At 36.2% G+C, this 25,915-nt stretch overlaps 1 protein-coding gene across 4 annotated transcripts in view; it reads right to left on the minus strand.

The window, feature by feature from the left end:
* Sf3b1 (splicing factor 3b subunit 1) overlaps positions 1–25,915 on the minus strand; it is a 299,209-nt gene that overhangs the window by 48,423 nt on the left and 224,871 nt on the right. For all 4 annotated transcript variants that reach the window (XM_090372203.1, XM_090372195.1, XM_090372209.1 and 1 more), the window contains one exon: positions 21,402–21,548. In XM_090372203.1, the coding sequence (XP_090228329.1) occupies positions 21,402–21,548 (147 nt within the window). The remainder of the gene's footprint in view (positions 1–21,401; positions 21,549–25,915) is intronic.

Genomic DNA, 25,915 nt, shown 5'->3' on the forward strand with positions numbered 1-25,915 from the left:
TGTGAACAGGCAGCCAGAAAGCACATGGTGTCCTATCGATGATTTATCGAATATTCTCCTGTAGAGACAGCGAGGTCACAATCCACTGTATAAGGAAATTATAAGACCACATTTGGAATACTGTGTTCAAGTATGGAGCCTCATCTGGAAAAAGACAGTGAGCTTCTTAAAAGGAGCCAAAGAAGGGCAACTCACGTGGTGAGATCAGCAAAAGGGCACCCATACAAGAAAATACTTTATGTGAGCTACTGAGCCTGGCAACCAGGCTCCTTATGGGGGACCTGATTGAGATTTATAAGGCTCTGAGAGGCATTAGTAAAATGAATAAAGGTAGAATTCCATAACTAGTGGCCATAAATTTAAATTACAGCGGAAGAGGTTTAGACTTGATCAGAGGAAGTTCTCTTTTAGCCAGCAAGTCATTGATTGCTGGAACAAGCTGCCTTCACAGGTAGTCGAGACTGACAGTTTGAATAAATTCAAAGGTTATATTGATAGTTACTTATGTGATGGGGGCAGCATATAATTTGTGTTTTCTTATCTACATGTTTTTTTTTTTTTTTTTTTTTGTGCTAGTGCAGCAAAATCGCCATCTCCAATAACCATCTTTTGAAGCTCCTAACAAACCCACATGCAAACCTGCTGTTGCTCAGGTGTGAGTACTCTTAGAGCTTAACATGCACAAACACGTGTCACATGCAAATGGCACAGAGAATATTGTGTGAGCTTCCTAGTGGGAACGCTGATATTCTCAACATCTTTTCCAGTTCCCTTACTGTTATACGACAATCTTTTCTCGTGATTACAGAACCAGCGTTTATGGTTTCTGTAACCATGTAATCATGGTTTCTGTAGTGACAGCAGTGGTTGGAACTGAAGGACCACTAATTTTTGTGACTGATTCACGTCCATCTTTAAACATTCTAAACCACCTGCCCACTGTGCTATATGGAAGCGTAGATTCACCATAAGTCTCTTTTAACATTTCATACACTTCAGATGTTTTTTTGAGAATACAGAAACAAAATCTGTGAGCAGCATACTGTTCCTTGTTTGTCATGTCCGTAGGTGAAACTGAACAGGCATAAACGTGACCAACCACCAAGGCCACACTGTTTGCAAGATTCAACTGCGTAGTTGCAATGTGATGCAGCTTGCTTTGGTTTTAAATTCTGCAGCTCAGGCTAGAAAACAAGCGCAGCTGTTCGTGAAAAATTATGATCATTCTTTATTGAACAGCCCTCATATTCAGGAGAATGGAGGAGGGTGAGGTGAGAGCAGAATATCAGCATGTGACACAAAAGAATATAAATTTCGGTATCTAGGGTTGGTAGTACAGTAGAGATGAGAAGCTTGCGATTACGTAACAAATAAAAAACAGGCATAGGATGGATCAAGTGGAGGCAGGTTAAGTGGGGTGCTCTGAGACTGGCAAGTACCAGTAAGATTTAAGGAAAATTTTATATGACAGTAATGAGACTAGCATTGATATATGGAGTAGGGTATTGGCCACTAAACATACAATAAAAAAAAAAGGTTACATGCTGGAGAGATGAAAATGCTGAGGTGGATGTGTGGTATTATAAAGGACAAAGTGAGGAATGAGTATAGAAGAGGGAGTTTAGGTACGAGGCAGACTGAAGAAAAAAATGCATGGAAGTAGAATGAGATGGCCACAAAGTGTGGCTACAGATGACTCAGTGTGTAATATCATAGAGATTCCAGTGGAGTGGGTATAAAAAAAAAAAAAACATGGTGGGGAATAGCACGGAAAGATATTGCAGATGAGGAATTTATCCAAAGGAGAAATGAGTAAGATACAGGACAATAAAAGCTGACCCCAAAGAGATGGACTGGATAAGCTCCAAACATTTGATTCCAAATAAGAGGGAAGTGTATCTTCATATACAATCAGCGGGAAACTGCACAGCTATTAAATTCTCTTCAGGACACTAGCAGTTGTAGTCCTCGAGAGAGTCCTGCACAGGTCCATTGTTTTTACCTTTACCTGCAACCTGGCCCAAAAAAAAAAAAAAAAAAAAAAACTAACAGAAAATTTTTTACTTAATTTTTTACACATCAATAATAATGCAAAAACCAATCAAAAACAATATTAATATTTTTACCATATATAATAAAAAAATCAATTAAATTGAAAAAAATAACGAAATATACTCCAACATAATTTTACACATTTCTGTTCAGAAAGAGGACAATCATCAATAGTTTTTGGCAACCCAGAAACTAATGACTGTCTTCATCAGCCTTGTTCTACCTAGCTACTGAAAACTCTCACTGGCTACATTGTTGGCAAGGTTGGTAAGAATGAAATGAGCCACAGGCTGCAAGATTTTGGGGTGGGAATCTTCTCTCTCACCACTTCAACAACTGAAAACCATCATCAACAGAATTGGCTTTGGAAATTACATTATATAATTTGATTTCATCAGGTGGAGGTTCAACATTGTCATCATTTGAATTTTCCACATCAAATCAAACCTGTTAATTCTGTTCTTTGGTGGCATGTAGTGATGAATTATTTAAAAAAAACTAGAACCACACCCAATCTGTGAACAGCAAAATTGCCTAACACCTGACCTGCATTGCAGATAACCCACTGGTATTCAACCTTTACATAGGGTTACCATCTTCTGCACTTATAAAAAGAGGACGTTTACATGTTTTGGGGCAAATAAAGGAGGACAAAAAGTTCATCTTGGATTAAAAAAAAGAGGACAAATATATTATGCAAATAATAAAATAAAGACAATGTAAACCATATTTACTGATGTTTAGGATTAGTACATTCATATTTGTCTTGAGAAATTATTTCTTTCAATAGCTCTGGATTGCCTCTCAAATATGTGTAAAAATCAACGCATGACATATGTTTGAAATTGTACTGCAAAAACAAAATACCTTTTACATTCTCCTATTCCTTTGTTTCGTCCAATTACTTTGCATTAGAGAGAATACTCTCTCTAAATTTGCATTGTGAGGAGGAATTGCAAAGAAAAACTGGGCAATTTTCAACAATTCTGAATGGAATTCAATATTTTTTGAATTACTAAAATATTTGGCCCACTTTTCATGTATAAGCATGTTTTTAAAGTCTTTATTATTCATTTGACCCTCAAAAAATTTCTTCAAATTGTTAAATTGGTCAAAACACTTAACATCATCAATTGTTACCCCCTTTGTCAATCAAGTAGGAAATAGAACATTCTACATCATTCCAGCTTGGTACTGCATCCATTTTCATCCACATAAAATAGGAAATGGATTCCATATGGTGAAGCCACTTATCTAAATATTCCATGCAATTTCTATACAGATTTTTTGTATCACTAGAAAGTTTTTCACATTCAAGTACAAGTCCTTCATCATGTTTTTTGTATAGCATTTCCTTTACTCTTAATGGCATGAAGTTGTGACCCATCCGTTTCGAGATAATTTCTTTCACTGAGACTAAGACATGTAGCACTACGTTGTGCTAGATGTCTGTATTCCATACTGTCTGTATGAGTGTATTCCATACACTTATGAGTGTATGGAATACACTCATAAGTGATTGCATGAACCAAAGATGAATCTCACGAAATCCATTTTCAAAGAACCTTTTAATCACAATGGGAGGTTTTTCTTGGGACAGAAAATAAGCCTGCAAAGCTGGAAACATATCTATGAGCCTTGTGATGCTCGGAAATAATGAAAGCCATCTCATCTTGCTGTGAGAAAGGAGCTGTCTATATTCAATCTCAACAAATTCACAGTATTCCTTAAGCTCTTCAGTCCAGACTGTATAATTATGAAAATACTGGTAAATTTTGAAAACAATGTTCTCTACATCAACTTCCCCAAGTTCTGCGGCATTCTGAAGACAATTGTTCAAAATATGTGCAGGGCAGCCCACTCCAATCAAAGTCTTGTTATGCAACAATTTCTTTAATTTTGCAAATACATTATTCCCTTCTTCATTTCGTCTCAGTCCTCCAAACATTGTATTGCAATTGTCCCCAGTGAATGCAATACATTTTTCACACAAACCATTTTTTTCAAGAGTTTCTTTAACATACGTAGAAATGGTATCTGCAGTCTCATTAGGCATCTTCTGTAATTCAATTAATTTTGTTTGTAACCCTCCTTCATTTACATCAAGATACTGAATAATTAATGGGAAGATTTTTTCAGAACCATGATTACTTCCATCAGTTGAGACGCCACAGTATGCAATTTTATTTTCTTTTAAAGTTTTTACAGTAACATTAAGAAAATGATTTTCAAGTACAAAGTTTACAATGGCTTCTGTCTTGGTTCTAGTGCAGGAAAATCTTTTTGCTATCTCAGAATCAAAAAAGATTCTGAGATTTTTTTAACATGACAGTTGTGCAATCCATTGATTTGTAACTACTATGATGTTTAACAGTGTGTAAAGCAAAAGGTACCCTCTGCAGCAGCCAGATCATATTCTATTTTACCGACAGCTTTGACAAAAAAATCTGTAACCTTTCCCGAAGAGGCCTCACCTTGAACTGCTTTCTTGTGCTTCTCAGTTTCAATGTGATGATTCAAATCACCAACCCCTTTATTGGCTACTGAAACATATGTCTCCATTCTCCAAATTTACATTCAGCTTCCCATTCCTCTCGGCCAGATACAAAACATGGAAATTTGTTTTTCATCTATTCGGTAAACATGCACTTCCTTTTAGGCATTTTAGGGGAAGTATAGTCTTTATAATATTAATTTTTATACTTGAAATAATAATAAATATTTTTTATTGTAAGTAGTGAAGCATAAATTTTATTAAGGTTAGATTATGTTTTACATTCACAACTAAACTAACCTAATTGCAGAAAAGTACCTACAGGTATAAAGATGGATAATAAATATTTTTGTAATTAAAGTGAAAAACAGTATCTTAAAAAAAGGTAAACTTTAGTATTAAATCAACTAGTGTCTGCCTCTTGATTGGATCGTTGATAAGTATACCAAATTTAGTGGACAGTACGCAACTTTCGATCAATTTGGTGTGCACACAGCTCAAATCCACGTTTTCATATGCTGCAATCAATTTCTAGAGAAAACAGTCCCTCTAACTGTCAATATTTATTTGACATGCTGGAATTCCTGTAATTTATATATCTTTTTCTAGCACACCATCTGATCTTCATGCGTTATCTACTCTCTAAACCAAAATATTGTATTGCTAGACTACATAAAATTTATATGTGCATAAATTCTGAAGCAGGCGTGGGTTGGTAACAATCTCAATGCACTAAACTGAGCGTCGTCGGGGTCTTCTGCCTAATTGTCAACACAGAAATTCAAATCGAAGAATTGTTTCCTATTCCGAAAAAGATTCTGTGTAACTTAGCTCGGAATTTTCGTCGAGCTTGCATAAAAAAATGGCGTATAATATAAAAATCCGGACATTTAGACAAATTTATAAAAATCCACCCGGATAAAAATTTTAGACAAAAAATCCGGTTAAAAGAGGACGGATGGTAACTCTACCTTTACAGGACTCTAGCCCTGAGTGATGTTGGCTATAATAGTAATATTTTCTGCCCATCTTTACGCCTTACCAATTTCTTATTCTTTAGCCACATTTCATTTTTAAAAACATTGTCCTCCCTATAACATGCTCCTTAATAAGAGTAGGAGTGTGTTATAGGTCTAATGACTCTAATGAGTACAATGAACAATTGTACAGAGAAATGGGCCAGCTAATCAAAATGTCTTATAATGGGGGATTTTAACTTCCCGGATATTGACTGGAACTTGTGGGTTGGTCACTCACACACTAGCAAGACTTTTGTGGATTTATTGGATGACTGTTTTCTGCAGCAGCATGTTCGAGAGGCAACCAGAGAGGATAATACTCTTGATTTGGTTATCAGCAGTGATTAATCGTGTATTAGGAATTTGCAGATAAAGGAACCACCAGGTGGCAGTTATCAGAGTGTACTGATGTGGGATTTACTTAAAAAAAGATATATTTACCATCAGGGGTAAAGGGAAGAGTTTTTGCTTAAGTAAAGGGGACTACAGTGGTCTCAGACAGTTTTTAAATTCTGTACAGTGGGACCAACTGATGATGCCAACAGAAAATTCTAAATGGGAAGCATTCAAGGAATTAATAGTGGAAGCTACTAGGCTTTTCATTCCAACAAAGAAATATTGTTCAAGATTTAGGCCTAAATGGATGTCAGATGAGATTTGTGGAAGAGAAGAAAAATACATGGAATGCATATAAATTATTAGGCGACACAGAAGCCTATGGCAGATATAAGCTAGTCTGTAATCAAGTCACATAGGAGGTTAGGCAAGTGAAGGCAGATTATGAGAAATCTTTAGCAAAGAATGCTAAGAAAAACAGCTGTTGTTGTTGTTGTTATGTTGTTATTTGGTTTTTAGGAGCATTAGCAACTAATGCCATATTTCTCCGGGGATATGCGGTGGTCATTCCCTGACCTTTCCGCATCCACCATATTTGGTGGTCACGGGCTCGAACCCCGGTCTAATCAAGAAGTGTGTACTACACACTGCTGCTCCTGCCCACCTGGCTACGGAGGCGCCAAGGAAAACAGCAAGGACTTCTTTACTTATATAAACTCTAAAAGGAAGGGGTCGAATCAGTTAGTTGATCCACTTGATATCGATGAACAGTGCAATATTGAGTCAGTTTGGTGAGACATAAGCACTGGAAAAGCAAAAATGAGGGTAGGAGTTTGTGATAGGCCTAATGACTCTGATCAGTACAATGAACAATTATACAGAGAAATGGAGTGGGCAAGTAAATCAGAGTGTCTTTTAATGAGGGATTTTAACTTCCCAGATATAGACTGGAACTTGTGGATTTGTCACTCACACACTAGCAAGACATTTGTGGATTTATTGGATGATTGTTTTCTACAGCAGCATGTTAGAGAGGCAACAACAGGGAGTAACACTCTTGATCTGATTATCAGCAGTGATTATTCATTCATTAAGAATGAACAGATAAAAGGAGCCACTAGGTGGCAGTGATCATAATGTACTGATGTGGGATTTACTTAAAGATGTAACTACTATCAGGGGTAAAGTGAAGGCTTTTTGCTTTCGTAAAGGTGACTATAGTTGATAATTTTGTAGTTCTATACAGTGGGACCAACTCATGATGTTACCAACAGCAAATTCTAAATGGAAAGCATTCAAGGAAGTAATTTTGGAAGCCACTAAGCTTTTTTTTCCAACTAAGAAATACTGTTCTATGTTTAGGCCCAAATGGATGGCAGATGAACTAAAGAGAATCATGGCAGAGAAGAAAAATGCATGGGATGCATATAAATTATCAGGTGACAAAGAAGCCTATGGTAGATAAAAGCTAGTCTGTAATCAAGTCACAAAGGAGATTAGGCAAGCGAAGGCAGATTACGAGAAATCTTATTGGTCCACTTGATATCGATGGTTTGACTGTTGATGATCCTGCCCAGGTAGCTGAAAAACTGAATGAGTATTTTGCATCTATATTCACACATGAGGAGTTATTAAGGGACGAAAATTCCAGAAGTTTATTAAACTGTAACAGGTTGCTTAATGATTTTGTAATAACTGAGAGCAAAGTGGAGGAGAAGTTGTTGAAGTTAAACTTAAAAAAGGCACCCAGAGTTGATGGAATTTATCCAGTTATATTAAAGGAGGTGGCAAAGGAACTAAGCAAACCCTTAGCCATAATTATGAGAGTATCTTTGGATTCAGGGGAAGTCCCCACGGATTACAGATGTGGAAATATATCCCCAGTTCACAAAGGGGGATCGAAGAGTGACACAAGTAATTACAGACTAGTTAGTTTAACTTCTGTTCTGGGTAAAATAATGGAGTCACTGGTTAAAGATGCATTGCAAGATCAATTAGACAAGACTGCAGCAATAATTCAGACACAGCATGGGTTTGTCAAGGGGAAGTCTTGTCTGACAAATCAAATTGGATACTATGATGTGGTTACAAAGGAACTAGATGCAAAAAACAATTTTGATATCATACACTTCGATTTCAGAAAACCTTTTGACACTGTTGCGTATGGAAGATTACTGTACATATTGGAGCAGTATGGTATTAAGGGCAAGTTGCTACAATGGATAAAAGGGTGTTGAGTGGGAGAAGACAGAGTGGTAATCAATGGATGCTGTTCTTTGTGGACTAATGATATTAGTGGAGTTCTACAGGGTTCAGTGTTAGGCCCACTGTTGTTTTGTATATTTATCAATGATATTGATGAAGTTATATCAGGCTTAAGTGTTGAACTTTGCAGAAGATACAAAGGTTGGCAGGGTTGTTAATGACAGTAATGGCAGTGTGCTATTGCAACAGGATCTATAAAATTTGGACAGATGGGCTGAGAAGTGGCAACTGAAGTTTAACATTGACAAATGCAAAGTACTGCACATGGATAGAAGTAACCCCAGAGGAACGTACCAACTATGTGACACTTAGGGTGGTAGAAAATGAAAAAGACCTGGGAGTGATTGTGCAGATATGAAGTTTTCTGAGCAATACAGACAGGCTGCCAGAGCAGGTCATGGGGTACTGTCAATGTTATTTAGAGGAATTTTGCTAGCATTGAAAAGGAAGTGATTATCCCTTTGTATATGGCACTGGTCAGGCCATGCCTTGAGTACTGCATACAGGTCTGGAGGCCTCATTTTAGGAAGGATGAGAGTTGCTTAAGTGTGTACAGAGAAGGGTAACAAGATTTATGAGGGGAACGAAGGGGTCCTCTTAATTTTGCAAGGCTTAAGTTCTGCAAACTGCAGCGGCTGGAGACTAGGCATTTGCGAGGTGATCTGATTGAGGTGTATAAGGTCTGGAATTATTTTTTCTTTGGCTGATATTACATAAACTCGTACACTTGCTTTCTTGCACCACATGCCTCAATTACTACTATGCATTGATGCTACTGTATATCTTTGATTTGAAAATTGATTTCGATTTAATTAATTAAGTAAAGTTTTTTAATTTTTTTTTTCTCCCATCAACTTTCATCCCTCTTCTTCATATTAAGAACTAGACAAATTATTGGAAGGGAAGGACACGTGATGTTGAAAGTGTGTGTGTGTGTGTGTTTTGCTCATGCTTTATAAGTTTGATTTCTTTTTTTTGCAGCATTTGCCACTACTTATAGTGTTCTAACATTTTCTAGGCTTGGTAACCTGTACTAAGAACACAGCATCTGTTTCTCAATACATTCTATTTAAGCTGCATATTGCTTTGGTAAGATTAAGGTCCATAAACCTTTTCTTGTCAAAATTTTAATACGTATTCAAACTCCACCACATTAACAGAATGCCCCCCCAATAATTTTAACTATGATATTATCTTCCCTATACTGGGTTGTTTATGCTTCATTTGTTTAATTACTGTCCTCTATTACATGTGTACTTTGTCCTATTTACACCTTTATCTCCTTCCCACACTTGGTATTACTTCAACATGTTATAAACATGTTGAAATAACCGAATTTGCTAACTTCTATGGTTCACCGATACAGCTTGGCTGTTGTTTGCTCCCCTCAGCTCATTTCACCAGCTCCTGCTTGGCACTGCCGTAAGTCCGCCTTTGTCAATATCATCTCGTCTGCATTTTACATTACTTTTGTTTTTAAATTCCTCTTCGGTGGCTTGCTATTTTATTTTATTTCTTTTTATTTAATCTTATCTTAATTTTTACTTTTATTTTTAACTTTAGATTTTATCTGGTTTTCACTCCTTTCCTTGTTGTCTCTGTCAGGTCGGCTATGAAACATACATCAGCCTATATTTTTACCTCTTGCTACGTATATTTCATATCAGAAACAGAGGCCTTGTTCTTGCTGTATTTCCATTGGTTTTGGCTGCTGACTCTTGATGGCGTAGTTAAAATCATCGGATCTATAGCATTAAGTACTATAAGTATTTTTATTTAATTTACTTTTTATATTACAGCTATCTACTTATCATCAAAGTTATAAAATGATAAATAAAAATTTTAGACTGGTGCCACCTGCCATGCCGAGGCCAAAAAGGTGTGAAATAATACAAATATGATACAATAAATCAACCACAAATGAAAAATGGATACAGGACAAACAAAGCTAGAAACAAATAATAGACGACCATTGTATCCAATCTCAGAGGGTTCCGGACACACCAGCTGTGAATATTACTGCATTTAAAATTTAATGCAAATTACCACAACAGACACTGACCAGCATTCACTCAAATGCCAGTCTGTCGAAGCAATAATATCACACCATGGAGGTCCTAATGCAGTAACTAGAGAGACAAAAAAGCTTAAGTGCTCAACCATTGACTAAAATTGACTGCCACTAAAGAGAGAGAAATAAAGTAGATAACAGAAAATAAAGTGAAAACAGAGGGAAGTATGAGTGGTGTGAAGCAACTAGTACCCACTACACCAGAGAGAAATAGAATATACTATGAAAAACTGAATACATTATGAATAAGAAGAGTAAAAAAAAAAACAGAAAGATGATTGAAAACATAAGTGGTTGCATATACAATATCCAACATCACATCACTTAACATACAAGTAATATAGAGGCAATAAGGAAAAAGAGCGAGGAAATAAATAAATAAATAAACGAGTACGGAAGTAAAAAGGTAGGAGAGTATAAGGAATATGTATCAAAAAAATTTTGAAAATATTAAATATAAGGTCAATAAATAATAAATTTAGACCAGAACCACCTAAACACACAGAGGCCAAAAAATATTTATAAAATATATATATAAATAAAAACATTGCACAACATAAATTTTTGCGGCAAGTAAAAAACTTCACAGAAACCATTCAAATAATACAACCACCATTCTATATGACAGTACTGACTTATAAAAATTGCCATATAAAATGGTTGGATTATTGGAATACTTTTTGTATAAAGTTTTTTTACTTTTCATCTATATTCAATAAATTCAATCATTTCTACCCAAAATTTTAGAGGGGGCATACATAGTAGTGTGTGTGTGTTTTTAATCTGTAACTGACTTTAGAATAGGTTGCTGCTGGGCGTGGCTGATGAGCAGTCGATGTAAAGGACTTGATTGTTCCTCCCCACCTCATGTCACATGACAAGTTACAGGGAAAGGTCAAGCGATGAACAGAAGGTCATACACTGGACCTGAACTGAATAAATTAGTTGCAATTAAAAGCAAAGAAATACTTACAGGGGAAAGGTCACATTTTTAACAGACTTATTTTTGTCTAGTAAAAAAAGGTTATGTTATATTTAAGCTGCAATTCGGGACAGATTCAAGCAAAAAGTGCGGGTTTTTAATATACTTTCATTTTGGCTGGTGAAAAAAGGTTAGGTTAGATTATGCCATTAATTTGGGAAAGATTCAAGGAGAGGAAGTATTTTTTTATATATATATTTTTTTTAGGATATTGTTCTTTTTTAATTTATCAGTTTTACATGTATATGGTACCAGCAAAGTATGAAATTAAGAATTGTATGAAATATCTATGTATTCTATAAAATGGCAAAAATCCTAGGCAAAGAACCAGAAAAATCCTATTCCCTACATTGCCTAGCATTTCACATGTAACTCGTCAACTGAAAGGAGGAAGGGAAGAGCAATCATGTCTTTCAGTTTGATCGTTCATTGGCCCCGCCCAGCAGCAGCAATCTGATCTAAAGTTTTACCTAATCTGAAATTAGAATTAGTTATACAGTAATACCCCGACTTACGCTAGCCCGACTTACGCGAACTCGGAGTTACGCGGTTCTTGATTTTTTCGTTTGGCAACGCTGCCGCCCACTATCTTCAAGGTCGTTTTTCATATGTTATCGATAAACGGTGCGACGGCGGAGAATGAGAGCGAAAGATGAACAAAATTCAACTTTGCTGCTTTTATGTTTTTTATATCAGTGAAGGGAAAAACACATTTCACCATAATAATGTAAAAACCAACCCAATTCCAGCTATCGGTATAATCGCAAATGCAATTAGATCGAGTTTACTACCAGTTTATAACAGATTTCACTAGCAGAAACGCAACTGAATTTTTATTGTTTTATGGTAGTAACCCCTAGAAATGTGAGGTGTTAATAGCGTATCTCTGCCTTTATGGTGTTGTTTATTCAGTTGCTACATGCGCGCAGCTTTGTTTATGCGTATCAAGCGTGCCTCCTCGTTTTGTAATTGTGCTTTATTCCCTAAAAATGAGTAAAATACTTAAAAGGTGTGAAAAGGAAGCATCCTGGTGAAGACACTGCAGATTCAGAGAGAAAAAGAAAAGCAATTATCGATAAACAGAGGCGGACTGGGTCAAAAATTCTTACCCGGGAAAATTTATAGTGGCCTCATACTATGGTTTATGGCCAAAATCACACTGGCCCACCGGGGTTTCCCCGGTAAAGCTTATGGCCAGTCCGCCTCTGTCGATAGAGAAAAAATATGAAATTGTGAAACGCTTTGAGCGAAATGAAAGACCATGTGATATTGCACGTGCTACAGGCCTAAATGAAGCAATGGCGAAAAGCACATGGAACGAAGAACGCGTTATAGCTACAAAGCAAGGAATAAAAAAAATTATTAGCTTGCTACGAAGAAATTCTGCGTGAAAAAAAGAACGCGCTGTGTCGTCAGACGAATTTGTTAGATTTTATGAAGCCATCGACATCGAAATAACTTTTTAACGTAAGTCATTTGTTTTTTTAATACATATTTTGTATTAATATGTATAAAGAACTGCAATTTTATTAATATTTTTCTTCTAAACTAGTGTTTTTGTTAGTCCTTGGTCCCAATTAAGCAAAATTTATATGTATTTATATGCAAAGTTGTATCCCGACTTACGCGAATTCGACTTACGCGATTTTCGTCGGACCCACCTATCGCGTAACTTCGGGGTATTACTGTACCAATATCTTTTCTCCCAATCAAATTTCACAAAAAAAAAAAAAAAATTCAAATTAATTAAAAAAAACTTTGAATTAATATGATAGCATAGCTTAATTTATTATGGTATTCACCTTTTTTTATAATCCGCAATTGATGTTTGAATAGGGTGGATGATAATTTTAATTTAAATTAGGAGTAAGTAAGTTGGGGTTTAAAAACGGAAGTTAAAATATGTGCAAGGAAGTAGAAGTGCACGTCTTCGGCCTTGGTTGTCAATATTAAAGTTGAAAATAATGGTTAATACTGGAGGCCAATAGACATAACAAGTGGCTTTCGTTATCCACGTCTTCAGTTAACAATGATGGGTTGAGAGTGAACACGTGTATTTAAGAAAGCTAAGTTCCCATGATGCTCCTGGTTACATGTGGAAATCTCAGGTGCATGAGATTCCAAGTCGGTGCAATGTTGTAAGGTAGTTTGGTATTTAATACTTGGAGATTGGAATGGCGGCGGAACCATTCTATGACTAGAGCTTCATATTGGAAGATTTTAAAACTGGATTTTAATTTGATAATGGGAATGGCTGAGTCTACTAAGGGGGTGTGATTGTGAGATTGAACATGTGATGCTAGTTCTGTGTTGGTTTGGCCTGTCTTAAAACTATTGCAAACTTAGTACGTAGGTGTGTTTGGTGTTTTAATAGAACCATATTTTGAAGTTGTGCTACCAATGTAACATGCATTGCAGTTAGGTTGACATTTTATTAGGTAAATAATATTGTTCATATCGCTGATATGATATTTTTGTGTGTCTTTGTATGAATTAAATAATGAGCCAAGTTTATTATAAGTTGAGAATGTGAGGGTGATGTGGTACCTTTGAATGTACGGCGGAACTGATTGTAAAAATTACTATGGTATGGTAGGATTGTCAATATTATTTTGGATGATGAAAATGGTTTGTTGAATTAATTGAGTAGGGTACCTTCTAGATATGAATTTTGTTGTAAGATATTGAAGTTCATGATTGAGATCGTTTTGTGTAGAACTGTATTTTATAGCATTGTAAATCTGATTATAAAGAACGGCTTTTTATATGTTAAGGGGGTGGTGCAAATCAAAATGTAGGTACAGTCAGTCCTTGTATAGCAGGATAGTTGTGTTCTTAGAAACCCTCGTGCAATATAAACAACAGGCCCATGGGAAAAATAGGATTAGGTGCAGACCACCCAAGATTGAACACACATTTGTAACCAAAACATTACCAAACACAATAAATAATCGTAATAAAATACTTACATATTTTATTACGACTATTACGTAATAAAATATTGCTAATTCTTTTGCTTCTATCATAAGAAAACTTGTTTTTTGTTTGATTTTCTATCCAAACAGATGACAGCCGTTCCATCTCTTCCAATTCTTTGGAAGAGATGGAACGGCTGTTCCGTGTCTTAATGGAAATATGTTTTAATCTAATGGATTTTAATTACACTTTGAGTTGTTCCTGCTATAAAAGTTGTTTTATTTTCTCTGTATTCTTTGTAATTCTCGGTGTTGCCTCATTTAGGCCTGTAGAACATGCAATATCACATGGTCTTCATTTTGTTCAAAGCATTTCACAATTTCGTATTTTTTCTCTATTGACAGAGGCGGACTGGCCATAAGCCTTACCAGGGAAACCACGGTGAGTCGGAAGCCGGTGTGATTTTGGCCATAAACACTAGTATGAGGCCGCTACAAATTTTCCAGGGTAAGAATTTTTGACCCATTCCGCCTCTGTTTATCGATATTGCTTTTCTTTTTCTCTCTGAATCTGTAGTGTCTTCACCAGGACGCTTCCTTTTCACACCTTTTTAAGTATTTTACTCATTTTTAAGGAATAAAGCACAATTACAAAACGAGGAAGCACGCTCGATACGCATAAACAAAGCTGTGTGCATGTAGCAACTGAATAAACAATACCGTAAAGGCAAAGACAACTCTAGCTCACATTTTACTAAAGCACATTTCTGGGGGTTACTACCATAAAACTATAAAAACAATTTCCACTTGCATTCCTGCTAGTGGAATCTGTTATAAACTGGTAGTAAACTCGATCTAATTGCATTTGCGATAATACCGATAGCCGGAATTTTACGTTATTATGGTGAAATGCATTTCCCCTTCACCGATATAAAAAACATAAATACATTTTCAGAATCTTCTCTTCATTCCTATCGTGTTGCATTCAGTTGGGGGTGATTCCGGTCCGACTGCCATTTCTTGTAAACACAAAGGCAAATCGTGCATAAGCAAATTCGGTTCGTGTAAACACGTGCTATACGAGGACTGACTGTACTTGCCAGTATGGGTATTTTTTCTAAAAATTCTTGTTCCTAGTTTGATGTCATTCCTATATATGGTGGGGTTCAGAAAATTAATTTGTCCATTTTCTTCAAGTTCTAGGGTGTATTTTAATCTATTGTGTACTGAATTGAATTTAATGAAAAGATCGTCTATTGTGGATTTTGGTGCTATTAAAAGAATGTCATCTGCATATCTTATAAATAATTTTATATCTGGGGGGGTACGGTTGTAGTACATAGTTTTCTATTGAAGCTAGGTAAATTTCAGAAAGCGGGGCTGAGATCCCCAATCCCATAGGTAATCTGTATATTTGCTGGTATATCTGATTCAGAAATAGAAAATATCTAGCATCTAATAAAAAAGTTGTAAGTTCTAGAATACTATTAATTGAAAGGGAAGTGTGCGATTGGGTAAGGTATTATCGTCTGTTAAGAAATTACGTAGAGTTTGTAATGTTGAAGGTAAATGAGACTACATCGAACGATGCTATTATGTCATTGTTGGTTATTGTAATATGTTTGGGAGGTATTGTTTACTTTGAATTTTGAGAATCTGGTGAGGGGGGAGATGATTTTAACTAGGAAAGAAGATAAATTAGTGAAGGCTGATTTACTGAAAGATATTATAGGTTGTAGTGGGTGGTTCGGTTTATGAAGTTTGGTAATTCCAAACATATGCGGTAAAATGTTGTTCCGGATGCCAATTTGTTGTAAGATGTGTAAGTTGATTTCATTGTTTGACCTTAATTTTCTTAGAACGATGTCTAGTTTGTTTTTATGTTTAGAAATATTATATGTATTGTCTAGTTTATATGTTTCTGAGTCAGAGAGTATCAATTCCATTTTTTTCTATGTATTTATTTTTATTAATTATTACTATGGTGTCGCCTTTCTCGGCTTTTTGAACTATAATATTTGGGTTATTACATATTTTTTGTAAGTTACTTAACTGTTGTTTATTTATGTTGGGTTGGAATTTAAGTCTAGAATTAAGAATTGAATTGCTTTGGTGTATTAATCTCCGTTTATCCAGGTGATTATTTAATTTAGTTTGTAATTCTATTATACATTCTTTATATGGATATTGGTCACCTTTGATGGCAAAATTAAAACCGTAATCAAGGCTAGCGAGTTCGGTAGGGGAAAAGGGGTATGATGAAATGTTTACTGTGGAAGATTTTTGGGGTGTGTGAGGGTTCTCCATTTCCTGTTATGTCTAAGTTCGATGTCTTTTATAGCAGCTGTTATACGTATTTCATTACATGTCATAAAATCTACCCAAGATTGTGGTGTCATATTTCTTTTTAGGCAAAATCTTAATCGGTGTATTTCATATAGTAAGTGGTATTTTTTAATATATCTCTTCTGTAATTCTTTTTGTACAATTTTAATGCAGGTTTGGTGGATGATATATGGATATTTTTTACATGTATTACTAGGAAATATACGAGCAAATTTCGGAATAATGTTATGAAAAAGACATTTTTTTAAAAAAGGAAATGTGGGTTTTATTGGGAATATTTAACTAAGATTTGTGAGAGTTGTGTTTCGGAATTTGACATGTTGAGGGGCATCATGGTACTTAGATTAAAAGAACGGTGCAGAAAAAGGTGAGTTAAATAGTTAAAGTATTTTGTATTATGACAATTCGATAATTGTAGATTACTTAAAATACCATTTATAATTGACTTAATATGATAGCATAGCTTAATTTATTATGGTACTCACCTTTTTTTATAATCTGCAATTGATGTTTGAATAGGGTGGATGATAATTTTAATTTAAATTAGGAGTAAGTAAGTTGGGGTTTAAAAACAGAAGTTATTTTTCGATTTCTGAATCAGATATACCAGCAAATATACGGATTACCTATGGGATTGGGGATCTCAGCCCCCCTTTCTGAAAATTACCTAGCTTCAATAGAAAACTATGTACTACAACCATACCCTCCAGATATAAAATTATTTATAAGATATGCAGATGACATTCTTTTAATAGCACCAAAATCCACAATAGACGATCTTTTCATTAAATTCAATTCAGTACACAATAGATTAAAATACACCCTAGAACTTGAAGAAAATGGACAAATTAATTTTCTAAACCTCACCATATATAGGAATGACACCAAACTAGGAACAAGAATTTTTAGAAAAAATACCCATATTGGCAGGTACCTACATTTTGATTCGCACCACCCCCTTAACATAAAAAAAAGCAGTTCTTTATAATCAGATTTACAATGCTATAAAATATAATTCTACACAAAACGATCTCAATCATGAACTTCAATATCTTACAACAAAATTCATATCTAGAAGGTACCCTACTCAATTAATTCAACAAACCATTTTCATTGTCCAAAATAATATTAACAATCCACCCAAACACACCCCTAATATTAATCTACATTTTATCCTACCATACAATAGTAATTTTTACAATCAGTTCGGACGCACATTCAAAGGTACCGACATCACCCTCACATTCTCAACTTATAATAAACTTGGCTCATTATTTAATTCATACAAAGACACACAAAATATCATATCAGCGATATTAAAAATATTATTTACCTAATAAAATGTCAACCTAACTGCAATGCATGTTACAATGGTAGCACAACTTCAAAATATGGTTCTATTAAAACATCAAACACACGTGCATACTACCCACTACAATAGTTTTAAGACAGGCCAAACCAACACGGAGCTAGCATCACATGTTCAATCTCACAATCACACCCCCTTAGTAGACTCAGCCATTCCCATTATCAAATTAAAATCAAGTTTTAAAATCTTCCAATATGAAGCCCTAATCATAGAATGGTTCCGCCGCCATTCCAATCTCCAAGTATTAAATACCAAACTACCTTACAACATTGCACCGGCTTGGAATCTCATGCACCTGAGATTTCCACATGTAACCAGGAGCATCATAGGAACTTAGCTTTCTTAAATACACGCGTTCACACTCTCAACCCATCATTGCCAACTGAAGACATGGATAACGAAAGCCACTTATTATGGCTATTGGTCTCCAGTATTAACCATTTATTTTCAACTTTAATATTGACAACCAAGGATGAAGACGTGCACTTCTACTTCCTTGCACATATTTTAACTTCCGTTTTTAAACCCCAATTTACTTACTCCTAATTTAAATTACAATTTTCATCCACCCTATTCAAACATCAATTGCAGATTATAAAAAAAGGTGAGTACCATAATAAATTAAGCTATGCTATCATATTAAGTCAATTATAAATGGTATTTTAAGTAATCTACAATTATCGAAAAAACTTTGAATTTAACAGCGAATCTGTAGTTCTTTCATTTCTTTGTGGAAAAATAATGAGAGGGGGGAAAAATATGTATGAAGGAAGGTTGTTCCAGAAAACAAAAGATGAATATATAAAAAAGGCAGATTCTGCGAGTATTAGGTTGGACAGTAAACGGAGGTTGGCTGGTGGCAGCATGTGTTCGGACTGTTTTGAAAAAGAGAAAGGGAATTATAGAAGTCAATTCGGAAGAACAGTGCCCGTGTAAGTATTTGTAGAAAAGGCATGCAGCACACACAGTACATCTATGAGACAGAGAGTGGAGAGACTCCGTTAGAGAGGAGTCATTAATTAACCTAACTGCCCTCCTCTTCTGAATGGAATATAGAAGCCTGAGAGCCTTACCATGGAATATTGTTCCCACATCTGGGGCGGTGCCCCAGATGTGGGAACAATATTCCATGGTAGGGCGGAATTGTGATTTGTACAGAGTGAATAGCTGTTTGGAAGAAGACTAAAGCTGAGAGCGAAAGAGAAAACCAAGTTTTTTAGATACAGAGGAACCAATATTTGTAATGTGCTTGTGCTAAGAGAGATTAGAAGTCAGAGTAATCCCCAAAAGAGATATATCATCTTGCCTAGATATCGGAGTGTCACCATAGATAAGCATAGGAGCAGAAGAATCCTTTTTGCATGATATACGACAGGACTGAGTTTTAGAAGGATTGAAATCAACTAAGTTATCTTTGCCCCACTGGAGAATTACCTGGAGATCAGCATTTAAGGAATTGGTAGTGGATATTCTGGAAGTTGAAGCTGATTGAGCAGGGTGAGGTTTCTCAAACTAGAAGGTGGAATGCAATGTACTATCATCAGCAAAACTATGGATAGGATTTCCGGTCAATCGAAGAAGGTCATTAATATACAGGAGGAAAAGAACTGAACCTTGGGTGGGGCACAAACATTAGTGGAGAAGTTAGAAGACAGAGAGTCATCTACCATCACCCTCAGTGAGCAGTCAGAGAGAAAACTGGATACCAATTACAAAAAACAGTTGGCAAATCTTAAGATGGAAGCTTGTTTAGAAGACCTTTATGCCAAACACGATCGAAAGCCTTTGAGATGTCAAGAGCAACTGCTTGTGTTTCACCAAACTTTTACATTGAATCTGTCCATAAATGGATAACATAAGACAGAATATCACTAGTGGATTGAAATTGACGGAATCCGTACTAGCGATCGTTGATCAGAAGGAAGGTTTCTAGATAGTTTAAGAGTTGGCCGTTAATTAATTTATCCATTACTTTCAAAAGAGTAGAAGTAATTGCAATGGGACAATAATTGGATGAGAGGGATTTGTCACCCTTTTTTGGGACTGACTGGATATCAGCAAATTTCCAAACAGAAATAAAAACACCTTTGGAATAAAAAATGGAAGTGAAAAAAGGCAGAAAAGAACAGGGGTAAGTTCAGGAGCACAGGTTTTGAGAACAAGTGGAGAAATACCATCTGGACCTGGAGCTTTCTTAGCATCAAGATTCATCAAAATCCTTCTGGCATCCTTTTGACGGAAGACCACAGGAGGCATTGAATGAGTGTGTTGGGAATGGTGGGGGGTGTTTTATCAAGATCATTAATGCACGAGTTGGAAGAAAAATGGGATGCTAGAAGGTCGGCTTTATCCTTGGCTGAAGTGACAATAGAACTGTCTGGTTTTGACAGAGGTGGGCAAAAGTTGCAGGCAATAGCTTTGGCAAGAGACCGGAATGCTCAGCTACCATTAGGGCAAGAAGCAAGTTTTCTACTCTTAGCCTGTTCAAAATCTAGTTTGGGCTGATTAATGACTGCTTTACAATTGTTTCGAACTTTGGTGTAGGCAGAAAATGAAATTGAAGAGTTGGAAACAAGCCAATTATAATAGCAACATTCTTCTCTTGAACAGCTTTGGCACATTTATTGGATAACCAAGGTTTAGATAAAGGATGAGATTTTAAAGTGGAGTGTGAAATAAAGGATTCCATTCCTACAAGAATAATTTCACTGACACGATCTGAGCAAACGTTGACATCAGAAGTTTTGAAATAGTAATACGACCAAGGAAAACAAATCTCGCATTTTGCATTCTTGTAATGCCAAACATGAGGTTGGGAATAGCCATGAGATAAAGGCTCCATTGGAGAAGAGACAATCACCAAGTTGCGATCTGAGGTGCCTAAAGAACAACTCCCTTCGACCATGTACTTAGAAGGATTGTTTGTGAGAAAAAGTTCAGGTTTGTGGGCTGTATGGTTAGGATTGTCTGGTATTGTGGTAGGTAAATGAATGAGGTCATTAGTAATTGCAAAAGGCTGAACATCTTGACCAGCTGGGTCTGTGTGAATAGAAAATGGAAGCCAACTGGAGATGTGAACATTAAAATCACCAAGGAAAATTACCTGACTGTTAGGAAAGTTGGACTGGAGAAAGTCAAGTTGCAGGGAGAGGAAGTCAAAGCATTCCAAGTGATTAGTGGGGTTGGGAGAATGGAAAAGATAACAGATGAATTTGACAGAATGAGGTAGAGAGAATTTAAGCCAGAGAAGATAAAAAAGAGGAGATTCCAAATTAACCAAGTCTCTGACAGGGAATATTGGAACAGACATATGCACAAGTACAACCTTTGAGGCGAAAGGAACCAAATAATGAATAATTCGGTCAACTGAGATGAGCAGTGGTTGAATCAATCGATAACTGAGATTCTGTCAGAAAAAGTACATGGGGGTTTGGCAAACCATAAGTGGAAATGGACATCATTCAAATTAATTTGCAAATTTGTAATTTATTTTGCAAATTTCTTTGCAAATAAAAGTAACTTAATTAATAATTAAAAATGTTTAATCCTTACCTTTAGCACAATTTTTTTCATTTCTTCGTCAGGAGACTGAAATTCTCTGATCAAAATTAACATTACTTCCCTTGTATAGTAGTTTGCATATTCAGCATCCATAAGTGGTATAAGGTAACCAATGGCCTTCAAGAAAGCTGCTAAACCCTAAGGAAACAAAAATGAATGCTTTGGAGTATAATTAAAATGAAATATCATATTAGATTAGATAAAAGGAACCTTACATTGAATATTACATTTATAATTTAATAAAATTTAACAAAAATCATATCACTGCAAGAAACTATACACCATCTCTTTTTCAGAGCAGGTGATATTTAGTACTTAATATGAAGCTCCTTTTATCTCTAAACATGCCAAAGTGATGAGAAATATGAAAATGCATTAAAGAAAATAAATATGAACTTAAGAAATTTAATAGTTACTGCAAACACTTGGAAGCAAATTAAGCAATAAGATACACGCGTCACGTTTATGCAAGATATTCTTAGGAAAAGCTAATCTTTTTTTTCCCTGTATATACAGGGTGTCTCAAAAATATTGGTACAAACATTTAGAGGAGGTAGGTAACATCTAAAGGAATGTAAATCGCATAGGAACCCATAACTGGAAACGTCACCGTAAGTCTGTACACGGCACTGTTCATCAGTTCGCAAGAGGGAAAATTTCTGGTTTACTCATTCAAGCAGTAGTCGACGCACGAAGGGCATGCATCGATATACGAACTGTGAGCTGCAGACATGCACTTTGTGTATGGATTAGCAGAGGGCGATGGACGAGTCACTCAACGAATTTATGGAGAACGCTTCCCACACAGACATGTACCGGACCACCATTTGTTTGTGCGTGTGCATCAAAATTTGTGCAATTATGGGTCATTTAGAGTTAACAGGAGTAGTGCAGCCAGACCGCGTTCGACGCAAACTCCCGCCATGAAAAAAAGTGTGTTGAATGCCGTCCAGAATAATCCTACTACGAGCACATGTGCCGGTACCTCTGCCTTAGGAGTGTCTCGATGCAGTGTACAACCTTAACAATGAGTACACCCTGAACAATACGTACCTTACTTAAGAGTACACCCTTGACAATGCCGCCAAATTATAATCAAAGTCTAAATTCTACCGGTTTTATGTATATCTGTAAGACACCTAACACTATTAGCTTTTATCTAGGGTATAGCCTCACATGTCTAAATTTAATAACATCAAAATTTTGCCCGACCTAATTGGCCTTTAACACATCTCTTTAGCGTTCAACCCCAAACAGCGATTTCCTAACAGCAATCCCATTAAGCATTAATGTCAAACGCAATTTTTTTTTTTTTTTTTTTTTTTTTTTAAATAGGTCCTAGCCACTGAAATCCCAGGAAACTAGGTGGCAGGACCTGCCGGAGCAATTTGTTGCGATACTGGATACACCTGGCTAGTCTCCACGTGGCAGGGTATGGGCAATGTCGGGCTCCACTAGGAGCCTGGCGGCCAATAAACCGGATAAACAATGGGCACAACATATCACACAGCCCATACACTTTCAAGTCTCTGGCTTGACAGTGTACTGTCCTCGATACAGCGAAACAGACGCGGAGATGGGAGAAATCCCAGGTGCCATCTGACACGAATATACCTTATACCTTATGCAGTGTACAGCGTGTCTGGCACCCCCTTTCATCTCCAAAGGGTTCAGTTACTGCTCCCCACAAGATCATCCTGCACGTGTGGCTTTTGTGCAGTGGTTTCTCCAAGAAAGTGTTCAAGACTTGAATTTTCCAACCTATGTTTTGTTCACAGATGAGGCTTATTTCACTTGGGAAGGCTTATTCAATCAGCACAATGCTCATGTGTGGGCTCCCAACAACCCACACAGTGTGCGCCCCCATGCGGCACAATCACTTTGCAATAAATGTGTGGGTAGGTATGGTCGGTGACTGCTTAGTCGACCCATATCTGTTACCATCCCGCATGAACTCCGCTAAATATCGGATCTTTCTTGAACAAGTTCTACCAGGGTTACTTGACGATGTTCCAGCAAATGTGAGATGCAACATTTGGTTTCAACATGACAGGGCGCCTGTCCATTATGGAAGATGTGTTCATGACCATTTGAACAGGCATTTTGGGCGTCGATGGATAGGCCTGGTGGACCCGGATTTGGAGCTTGTTGGCTCATCAGTGGGCAGGCATGTACCCTGGTGATGCAATGACAACTTAGTTGTGAAGTATAACTCCACAATATGAGAGATGCCTAGTTGTGTACAAGTAATTAAGATCATAGAGCACTTTTGGGCTATAAGCCTCAGGTTGTGAAATAGCTAACTGACATGCAAGTTAGTGGAAGTGCATCATTTGTTTGCTATAAGCCTCAGGTTGTCTAAGCCGCCCACCCACCAATGAGCAGCCAACAAGCTCCGAAACAGTGCCGTCTGGGTGATGGTATCCGCCAAGATTAAGTAACAGTAGCCTTCTCCATTGGTGAAGCAGTACTTATTCAAGGTAGTGCAATATCATGGTAACTCGTGAAGGTATTCACAATATGAGATGTACTTAATGATGCCAATTCCTAGTTACTTAGCAGCTGTCTGCATGTAGAAATGGTGCACTTACACTAACTTACACATCAGTTTACTATTTTGAAACCTGAGGCTTATAGCCCTAAATTGCTCTAAGATTATGTATTCTTGACTATCTAGGCTGGAGCACTAGACAGACTTGTGAATATTATAGATGATAAAGTAGATTTTAAGGAAAATGTAAATAAGTGTACAGGTGGAATCATGAAACATGTGTAACTCACATTATGGATAAACATTATGCACATTATGCAGTGGGTAAAAAAAAAAAAAAAAACACCATTGTTTATAATAACACAAAGTGTGTGAATTCCCATTTGAAAGATCTGTGTTTTCAAGTCACTACATGTATGAATTATATGCTTTAATTTGACACAGCGGGGATAGAGCTTTGAAAATATATGTTTAATAGAGTAGTAAAACATTAATGGTTATGTAATTAAATCCACTCTTTTTGTGTGTGTGTGTAAATTAAGTTGCTATTTACAGAAAAGATTACCTATCATGTTGCTTCAGGAGCTTTTCTCTCAATTTCAATACTACTTTGCTGAGCCAAGTTAAAAAGAAAGATATGGAAATTTTATCACATACTTCCACATTTGAATGGAAAGTTCTATTGTTCTGTGTTTTTTTTTTGTTATTCATTATTTATTTTAGCATATAGTTGTGTATAACGTTTTCCTTCCATGGGTAATCTTTTCTGTAAATATTTACTTATGTGCACAAATAAATAAAAAATTATAAAAAAAAAATAATAATAATTCCACAAACAAGGTAAAATTTCACAATTGTAATCAAACATAAATTTAACATATTTTTTCAGCTGCATTCAGACACTGGACACTTTCTGTTTACTGCAATCAGCTGTTCATATGTGACATCAAACTAGTCACCAGCTCAAATAACAAAAGCAGTTCGCTTAAATGAAGAAAAAAGACAAAAGAGAGAGAGAGAGAGAGTGCATCACCATTTTTTGCCTAGATTACAAGTATTAAACAGCAAATATCCTAAAATATGAATTCTCTCTCTCTCTCTCACATGCAAAGATGTGCACAGGTATACCTAATACACAATGCAGCAATTGTGTTAATGCATGTACAGCTCACCTACAAAGAATGTTTGAAAAGTTTGTGGCCTGAGTCTAAAATGATAGCGGTACAGGGTTAAAATTTTCTATACTTAATATATAACACTTCAAATAGTAACCCACCTTATAGTTTCATGCAGTTTGAACTTTTTTTTTTTTTTTTTTTTTTTAATTACAGGACCGGATGTAATCAAGGTTGTGTTGATTAGTAAAAGTGGAAGAAAAAATAATTCACCATGCAGTCATCCAACATTTGGGGGAAAAAAGGGACAATGACAAAGGCAATTCAAATTCATGAGGATATGGTAACTATTGGGAGAGGATGCCCTTTTTTTATTCAAAAGTTAAGAAGTTGGCAGTAGAATTTAAACAATGGGAGGGGGAGCCTGGAAGATGACCCACACTGTGGAAAATCTGCAATGCCCATCACTCCAGAAACTGTTGACACTGTACATGATCTGGTGATGAGTAATTGACAAGTGACAGTTCAGTATATTGCCAGTTTCTTGGGCATCTCATCTGAACATGTGTGCCACATAACAGAGGTTCCTGCTGTAAAAAAAGGTGCCAACATGATGGGACCCAAATTTGTTGACAGAATTGTCATGTCAAGTGAACATCTGCATTATTTTCATGCAGATCCAGCAAATTTCCTTGCAAGGTTTTTGCCCATGGATGAGAAGTGGGTCTAACACTTTCAGCCAGAGACAATGCAGCAGTCCAAAGAGTGGAAACACAGCTCTTCTCCCCCTTCAAAGAAAACCAAGTTGATTCCTTTTTCTGGAATCAACTTGGTTTTTAACCTGGAATCAACTGCGTAATGGCAGTGGTTTTTTGGGATGTTGATGGAGTGTCAGACAG

Source organism: Mastigoproctus giganteus, chromosome 1 (genome assembly GCF_048544385.1).
Source record: "Mastigoproctus giganteus isolate SK-2022 chromosome 1, ASM4854438v1, whole genome shotgun sequence".
Taxonomy (NCBI): Eukaryota; Metazoa; Arthropoda; class Arachnida; order Uropygi; family Thelyphonidae; genus Mastigoproctus; species Mastigoproctus giganteus.